The 9,794-nt window shown below is 35.5% G+C and overlaps 1 protein-coding gene and 1 pseudogene across 1 annotated transcript; one reads left to right on the forward strand and one right to left on the reverse strand.

Moving 5' to 3' along the window:
* Positions 1-606: 606 nt before the first annotated feature.
* Positions 607-2,658, forward strand: LOC114752296 (IRK-interacting protein-like; annotated as a pseudogene).
* A 234-nt stretch (positions 2,659-2,892) lies between these two features.
* On the reverse strand, positions 2,893-6,467 carry LOC114752294 (probable metal-nicotianamine transporter YSL7). The gene is made up of 6 exons (XM_028941028.1): positions 6,101-6,467; positions 5,329-5,495; positions 4,959-5,056; positions 4,691-4,825; positions 4,331-4,520; positions 2,893-4,008 (listed from the first exon to the last, which is right to left on the reverse strand). The coding sequence occupies exons 1-6, from the start codon at positions 6,465-6,467 to the stop codon at positions 2,893-2,895; spliced, it is 2,073 nt and encodes a 690-aa protein (XP_028796861.1).
* Positions 6,468-9,794: the final 3,327 nt, after the last annotated feature.

Below are 9,794 nucleotides of genomic sequence, written 5' to 3' on the forward strand. Positions count from 1 at the left end.
ATTTTTTTTTATAAAAATCAATTCAAATAAATCAATTACACTACCCTACCTGATTTTTACCTATCTAACTTTTATAAAAATCAAATTGAAAAAAAGTAACTTCTCCCACGCTAATTCAAACAAACCTCAATTAGTCACAAATGCTTTTTGACAAGCATCTGCCGCAATACGAGTCTTGCACTAAGGCCCTGTTTGGACGACACTGGAAACCATGGTTTGGAAGGCCAAACCATGGTTTGCACAAAATGTCATCCAAACATACAGGCATTTTGCATAAACCGTGGTCCTGCTTGAAACCATGGTTTCCACCGGTGAAACCATGGTTTCATCAGAAGCAAGAAATTCTCGCTTCTGGCTGAATATATGAAGGCAACGGCATTTGACCCAAAAAGACCCTTGTAATCTGCAGCTGGTCGACACCCAATAATTGAAGGCAACGGCATTTCACTACTCTGCTCGCACATTCTCTTCGCTCTGCTGTGCTCACGATTCTCTTCGCTGTGCTCTGCTCGCGTCGCGATCACTCTTCCGCTATAAGAAAAGAAGAGAAAAGAGAGGGAGAGAGGGAGAGATAATAAACCCGTTTTACGGATGCTATAAGAAAAGAGTAGTGGGAAATCCAATCACCGGAAACGGTCTGAGTCTGAAGGTTCCGTTGACGGAGAAGATGGCTCCGTTTTGTGCAACAAGTGCCGGGCGCACGGGCGGGAGAAAAACTCCGTCATTCCTTTCGATAACAACGGACCAAACAAGCACTTGTCGTTGTTGGCAAGTCCGAATGGGATTTTCAAGTCCATTCTCTTCATGTTGACGCGGAAGAGTCCCAAGCCCACCGGGGCTCCGTCGACGACGACGGCGATGACGAGAGAAGAGCAGTGGAAAATTACGGTGGCGGAGCTATCTCACAAACTGATTCAGGCAACTTGAAAGAGGGACGAGGCTCTTCTAGAAGCTTCGACGCTCAAACACTCCGTGCTTGAATTAGAGAAGAAACTCAACAAACTAGAGCTGTATTGCCTGAATTTGAAATCTGGACTTGAAGAATGCAGCAACTCGTCGCCTTACAGAATGGAGAATCCTCAAAACTCTCGTCAAATCAGCCACCAAAACACCGTCGTCGAACGTTTCTTGTGCTCTGTCTCTGAATCTCGGTCTTCAGTCCGGCTTCTCAGCCGTTCTCTCACTCTGCAGCTCCGGCACATGGGAGCTAAAGTTCACGAGAGAGTCTCCGTTCTTCTTCAACCTTATGATATAAAAATCTCATCCGCCAAGAACCCCAGAAGCTTGCTTTTCTACCTAGAAGCACTCTTGAAAAAAACTTTATTTGAGGACTTTGAATCTGTGGGGTTCCAAAAGAACTTGTCAAATCGCATACTGAACCCAATGGAACGATGCGAGGCGAACTTCACATCTTATAACATGCTTCATGGATTAACCTGGGAGGAAGTATTGAACAAAGGAACGAGGCATTTCAGTGAAGAGTTTAATAGATTCTGCGATAGAAAAATGAGTGACATTAAAAAAAAAAAAAGAGTAGTCATGTTTTATTTATTTTCTTTTATCATAGATTGTAATATGTAGTTAAAAAAAACCTATTACAAATACTCTGTATCGATACATCATCTTAATTATTATGACACTTCTTTATTTATATTCCTTTTATTAACATTAAATCTTATATTCTCACGCCAATTATTACTTATTTTAATAATTCATCTTCTCCAAAAATATTGTTACTATTATGTTTTATGAATATATATATATATATATGTGGTGACAATTAATTAATTAATTATATTAAACATCGGAGGTACTTTGTTATTACAAAAATTAGTTGTGAAAAAATGTTATGGGATTTCATGTTTAAAATCTTAAAAAAAATTTATTATTTTTCTGTTAGCCAAAAAAAATCATTTTTTCTATAAATATATTTAATATTATGTTTTATAAATATATATACACATATTAATTATTTATTAATTATATTATCTTATAAATTATTAATTATGTGAGTAAAAATTATTTCATTAACAATTTTACTTCTTCAAATCAAAATATATTATAAAAATATCCCTTATATAAGTATTATATTAACTTATACCCTTTTTGGTAATTTTCATATATAAAAAGTGTTTCTGGTAAAATGTCATCCAAACACTCTCACTTCTCAAAATCACTTTTTCACAAAATCTATTTTCCAAAAACTATTCTCCAAACCACGGTTTGGTTTTATCCAAACACACCCTAAGTAACGGATAATGCACGTGCTGACTTTATAATACGTATTACTTTCGACCTTCTCAGAGACAAATCAACACATGCGAAATTGTGAATTATATTAAAATTCCTTACCACAATCACAATCACAACCACTCAATATAAAGTTATAAAAGTTACACTATATTTCTAAATTGTAAAATACAAACGTCTAGAAGCAATATACAGAAAAAAAGCGTCCAGTTAATTTAAAAATTAATTTGTTAGGACAAAATTAAGAAATTAACGATAATACTACAATTTTAACTCGACTTCAACTTCTTTAATTTTTAATCACAAAGCTTGAAAATTTTTGAAGATTGAAAAACAATATATCTTCAAGTGCAATTTTGTACATTAAATATTTTCATTTATATAATGCTTATTATTCAGAATTTATGAAAAAAATTGAGCTGATATTATTAAACAATGTTGATTCCGAATGATTAATCAAATAACTAAGGAAGATGCCGAAATAAAACTCCTAATAGAAATCAAGTTACGAACTATAGTATCCATAGAGCAACATGAAAACGAAACCGATCGATTAATCACCCGAATAAGAAGCTAGAAATGGTAGAGTTCTAAGTTGCAAACACAATAAACTAGCGAGCACTTTTGGTCAAAAAAGAAAACCTAGCGAGCACCATCTAAGAAGGCCTGAACCTTGCCATTCACAGGGGCAGAGAGAAACTTCATGCAAATAGGAGCCCTAACTCCAGCAAGTGCCAGGATAGCCGCGGGAATACCCCACAAAGATTCACCACAGATGAGTCCAGAAGCCAAGGCAGGACCAAAATCTTTGGCCTTCTGCTTGTTCTTCCTCTCCCACAAGTAGAGTATTAAGCTGCCAATGCACATGTCAATGGCAAAGTAACCACCAAGATAAAATGGGATAGCCATGCTCATGGCATTGGGAATAAACCTATGTATCTTGTACTTGGTCTCGTAACGCGCCAACAGATCATGTATTATGTTTATGAGAATGGCGAGAAAGAAGAATATGATAGCCAGTTTAAGGCAGTTCTTAGGAAGGGAAGAGAAACCCTCTACTCCGAGAAGGGAAATCCCACGGTAGACTTGCCCAAAGGGTGCAGGGTAGGAGCCATCTGGGTCACCGATGGTATAAGCTTTGTAGAAGAACCAAAAAACCAGAGGCGTCGCGAAGCAACCCATGGCTGTACCTATTACTTGACTGAAGAACATGGAGCGAGGAGAAGCGAGCGTGAGATAGCCAGTTTTGAAGTCCTGCATGAGATCAGAAGCTGTGGAAACAATGCTCATCATAACACCGCAGGAAGCAAGGCCAGCAATTACACCACCCTTGTCAAGGCCAACCCAACCGCTGAAGATGAGGATGGCAATCTTGCCGTAGTTAGAGGCCAGAGACCAGTCAGTGAGACCGCAGCCATAGGCATTGCAGAAGGCCAGAACTGGAGCAATTAGATAGGCCACAAGTATATGGTACCATTTGAGCTGGGGGAAGATATGGGACACTGATATGATGGATACAACTGCAAGCACTACATAACCAGTTCCAGCAACCCACATGGGAATCTGGTCTTTCAAGAAGTAATCTTTTCGAATTTTGTCGTCGTTGTCTTCATTCTCGGTATCACTATCTCTTCCTTGTGGGGAATATGACACTTTCTTCTTCGTGAACTGTGCTACAAGGCTGCAACCTGTTTGGGTTAGCATGGAGACGCAGTGGTAAATACCATCACCAAGTATCATGGCAATTGCTACAAATACCTGTCAAGTTGCAATTCTGATTAGAAATCCTGGACTCCCTCCTTCAGGAATCATTAATTTGGCCTAGCTGCTATGCGTATCTTTAGCATTTTCACGGTGTTTTGATATTGATCCTATAGTTATTTTATAAAAGCCAAGAGAAACTACAACTTCGGCCTGTGATGTGAGATATCTATGGTTTTCATACGCCTGGCATATAACCATGCCTCTCCTAATATTTTAATTAAGCATCATATACATACTGATGCATCTAAAATGTTATAGGATCAAGATAATAGTGTAACCGGAAAATTTTCAATTGTTGTTATAATGTGTAATCTACCTTGTACCCTTGGAGGCCATGCAGACTTGAAGCCGGTAGATCTGTGCTATACCATATTCCTTTCTTTTGCTCAATTAAAGGCCACAAAATACCCCATGAGATTATGGATCCAATGAGCAAAGATATGTTGATGATGTGAGGGCAGATCATTCCAACACCCACATAAGTAGATGAGAAATCAAAGTAGAACCTGCAATATCACTTCAAATTATATCTTCATGTTGATGCATGCATTGATGACAGGATCGGATTTATTAAGCAAATGGCATATGCTAGCATTTTCAGTAATGGTGAACATTTATACATATATTCTTATGGGACTTGTGCGCGGAAGGGGTGTGTGTGTGTGTGTACGCATACTTTTGCTTATAGGCTTGGAGTCCAAATGTCGGAAAACTGGAAAACCCACATTCATCAGCCGTAGCAAAGAACCACTGGAAGAAGGCAAAAAGAAAGCTGCCACAAAAGCTTTTGAAGAGTAGAGAGACTTGTTTCCTGTATCCATATATGTACAAGATTGACAGGATTAATGTTTATGCTAGTGATATCAAATAACTGGATGACTCAAATGAATAAACTTCTTATAATTCGTTTTTATTACAATGAAGTTTCTTCTTTATGAACTTACTTTGCTAGCTTTGCTCCTTTTGGAGTGTGGAAGCTATTGATGAGAAGAGCTGTGGCAGTTCCACTTGGATACGTGAGCTTGTACTTCAAAATCATCATCTGGGAAAAGTACCCAATTCAATGTTAATTTTAAAAAGTCGCCATGCTTTTTAATATTCCAATTCTAGCACTTCAAAACTTTTTACAGGCAAACAGGTAAATCAATGTCAATGTAAAATGTAAAATTTATTGCAAGTTGTACTATTTAGTCAATTCAACAATACCTTTCGTATTAAACTATAATATCCAAGAAATAGAGAAGTCTCTAGTTTTATTAAAAACTGTCAGAGAATTATATTGTTTGTTTCTGGTATATATAAAATAGCACAAACCTTTCGTAGAGGGACAATGGAGAACAAGCCAACAAAGCTAACGGCAAAGAGGAAACCAAACATCCAACCAAGGCTGATAGTCTTTGTATTGATTGGCGTATTCTGTGCTGCACCTCCTTGAGCCGCAATATATGGACTCATCCCAAGTATGTAACTTGCCGTGCCACCTTTAATTTTTACAACTCCGATATTAAACTAAAAAAAAATTGGATAGCCAAAATGAATGTATATCAAATTTGAATGCTCTTAACGAAAGAGAGAGAGACACACACACAAATGATAGCCTCAACTAAGATTGTTTTGTTTTCCTTTAAATAACCCATCATGTTCATATATAATTGTAACTTTGAAAGAGTGACGCATATCATTTTCTGAAGTTAAGAAATCAATCAAGTAAGTCTCAATGCACGTAATAAAATCCATAGTAAGTAATTGCGTGCGTTCGTCATTTTTGTATTCAGAAGCCATAAGTACATTCATATCACACGAAGAATAGGTTACTTAATTGCCTGAATGAAATCCTATTTATCTTGGCAATCAACTAAATTGTTGTATACATCAAACATAGATCTTTTTGATGTTTTGAAATTGACGCACACTGCGCTAACCGTGACATACATATGAAAAACATGCGATGATCAAGTGAAACGTTTTCAGAAATTAAGAAATCTAGAGAATCTAAGCCGCGGAGAAATTGATTATACACAGATAGAATGCGGAGAGAGACATAAAACTAATAAAGGGAGCAAGGCAGAGAAACGAAGATACGGACCGCTAAAGGCGATGCCGGAGGAGGCAACGACGCAGGTCTGGATAACAGTGTTCTCCTGGCGAGTGAAGGGCTGTTTGAGGAGGCCGAACTTGGAGAGAAGCGCAGTGTAGGACTTCAAGACGGCGAAGCCTAACAAGCCGGCGGCGACATTGAGGGACGGAATGACGCCGGTGGTGAGGTTGAGTTTGCAGACAATGAAGTTGAAGACGATGCTGAGCACAAAACTCGTCACCAGAGACCTAAGCGTTATCTGCTTCCGCCATGGCGGCACCTTGGTGGTCTTGAACGCCTCTTCTCCCTTCAACATATCGTCTTCTTCCTCGTATTCCTTGGGAACTACCGCAGGGCTAGGATCTCCGGCGGCCATCTCTTGCAGGGATCACTCTACGTCGAAATCTGTGGAAGCAATGTAATTATATATGCATATATATTCAGAATTATTATTAATGAGCGAAATAAAAATCAAGTGCGTGCATGAACATATATTAACTCTTAAACTGTTTTGCACTAGGAACCAAAAACAGGTCAGGCGCGACTGGACGGCGCAAAAAGCAAGGGTCAGTTGAAACGAAACACCTATACTGCAAATTAAAAGCTGGCTTGCTCAGAATAGGAATAGGACTAGGAATGTTCTCTCTTGCCTGATTGTATTCGCTTCCTTTTTTATTTTAAATTAATCCTGTACACAGTTTTTTTCAGAGTTATTATAAAAATAAGCGGGTTTTACAATTTTTATCTGTATATATCCTGCGATTAGTTAGATTTAAATTTAAATGATCACGATAATTGAAATTGTCAACCCTTTTTATCGAAAGTAAATCACATTTTCGTATCTTAATTTTGACCTCAATTAAATTTTTTGATAGGGTAGTTAATGCAAATAAAGTTTTTGACTTTTGACCTATGAAACAGCATTTATTAAGGTGATGGGGCCATTTTGCTTCAATATTTTATTCTCCTCCAAGCGGTAAAAAGCTTTTTTATTTGTATAAAGCATTTGTGAGGCTCTGGCATTGATGCTGAACCAGAATAATCTAAAATGGAAGAGCTCTTGGAAAATAGTACAATCAATCTAGCCCGATTATTAAAATATAGGCAGAAAAAGAATAAATACGGGAAATAAAATCTTATGTCATTGTTTAGGGAAAATTTCACTGTAGGACCGCACAAGACAATTAATCTCAAAGAGCCCCCAAAACTTTCTGAAACTTCACTGCAGGACCAAGGGGCCAATCTGATATTAATTCCACAAACGAAATGACGACACTGCCCCTAGTAGAAGGGAACAAGTGCGAGAGAGTGTATTTGCAAGGGGAACTAGCCAATTTGCAGAATAAATACATATGTTCACACGTGGAATCAGTCCGTTTACATGTGGACTGGTTCACCTGATGAATGCGTCCGTGAGGGAACAAGTGCGGGAGAGCGCATTTGTAAGGGAAACTAGCTAATTTGCAGATGAAATACATATATTCACACGTGAAATCAGTCCGTTCACATGTGGACTGGTTCACCTGATGCATGCGTCCGTGAGGAAACAAGTGCGGGAGATTTACAAGGGGAACTAGCTAATTTGCAGATGAAATACATATATTCACACGTGAAATCAGTCCGTTCACATGTGGACTGGTTCACCTGATGCATGCGTTCGTGAGGAAACAAGTGCGGGAGAGCGCATTTGCAAGAGGAACTAGCCAATTTGCAGAATAAATACATATATTCACACGTGGAATTAGTCCGTTCACATGTGGACTGGTTCACCTGATGCTAAGGGTAGTGGCGTCATTTCGTTTGTGAAATTAATATCAAATTGGCCCCTTGGTCCTACAGTGAGATTTCAGAAAGTTTTGGGGGCTCTTTGAAATTAATTGTCTTGTGCGGTCCTACAGTGAAATTTTCCCTTGTTTATATCCTATCGTTAGTTTGTTTCCTTATTATTTAGCCAACAGTGCTTAATATCCGTTATTAATATAATTATAATTATAATTTTTGATGATGTTTGATAATTATTGTTATACTACCTCCGCTCCTTAATATAAAATCTTGTTTGATTTTTATTTTAGTTATAAATATAAGAACACAATCCACTTTGTCTCTCATATTTATACTTTTTTTTTTCAGAGTAATTCTTTTAACAATGGTAATTCTAGCCAATACACTTAATTAGCAAGGATATTTTAGGAAAGACAACATCTATTTAGGACAAATAACTAACTCAACTTACTTCTTTAATCTCCTCAAATTAGTTAACTAGCTCTTATAATTAGGATCGAAAGTAGTATTATACTATAATGTGATTATACTTATTCATAAACTCTTTTACCGGTGGTGTGGTTATACTTACTTAAAAGTATAAAAATTTATGTTGTTTGACCTCGTTAGTGTGGGTCTAATATTTTCATGACGTTGTTATATCATAAGAGAATTACAATGAGGTTTTAAGTAAGGAATACAATTGAAAAACAAGTCTCAGAGGTTGTCATTTTCACTATAGAACTTGTCATTATAAACTATTGAGATTGTTATTAAGACATTTTAGTAATTATTTTTTTTCTATGGGACTTGATTGTAATTTCCCCTTATATCATTGTCCATGCAAATATTTTGTTGCTCTCCTTTTGGATCAAACATCGCAATCACTTTTATAGGAATCCATTTTGATCTCAATATTCAAATATTTAAGAATAATTTTAGAAATTAGACGAGCATATAAATGACTGATTAATAAATTTTATATCGTTTTTTTTTCTTTTTGTCATTCTCTAATTCTTTGCACTATAAATCGATAAAGCCCGGGTAGTGAAACTCTACCGAAAAAAGTAGTTACTATTAATTTAAGTAAATTAAAAAAATTTATTAAGTTGATTATTTGTAATAAATATGTATTATCTTTTTTAAAATACCCGTGTTAATCATATGCATTAACTAAAGAATTACTATAAAGACTATTTTAAAATAAAGAAATAAATATGAGAAACAAAATTGATTAGAATATCTTATTTAAAACTAAATTAAAAGTTAAATTAGCTCTTATATTAAGAATCATAAATAGTACTAAATATCAAGGATAGTGATATTTTGTAATTTGAATTTTGAAAATGTGAATCAAAATTAATAGTTCTTGTTTAACATTAAAAATGCTTTTTAAAATTACTTTTCTACAAATCAAAATAAACTTATTCACATATTTATTTTGTATATTATAAAATTATTTTTAAAATCATAGTTTGATTTCCATTTAAATACTCCTAAGAAGGATAGTTGACCAAGATGAAGGGTTTTACTACCTTTGATTTTTAATACAAAACCTTATTTAACTTTTATTTTAATTCTAAATATAAAATCCTAATCTACTTTATCCATCATATTTATGTATTTTTTTCAATATAATTCTTTTAACAATAGTAGTTCTAACCAATATACTTGATTAGTAAGGATATTTTAAAAAACAACACCTATTTATTACAAATAACTAACTTAACTTTTTTCTTTAATCTCTTCAAATTAGTTAACTAACTCTTATAAATAAGACTAAAAGTAATATAATTTATTGGTTTGGATTTGTGCCGTAACGTTGTTATTAAACCTCAAACTCCCTCTAGGATGGCCATTGGCCATTGACATGAAGAAAGCAAAATACTGGTGATATATTTTTATATGATATTTTATATAATTATCTTTCTATCATTTAAAT

This window comes from Neltuma alba, unplaced genomic scaffold (assembly GCF_004799145.2).
Source record: "Neltuma alba isolate B1F8T4 unplaced genomic scaffold, ASM479914v2 tig00007320_pilon, whole genome shotgun sequence".
NCBI classification, from domain to species: domain Eukaryota; kingdom Viridiplantae; phylum Streptophyta; class Magnoliopsida; order Fabales; family Fabaceae; genus Neltuma; species Neltuma alba.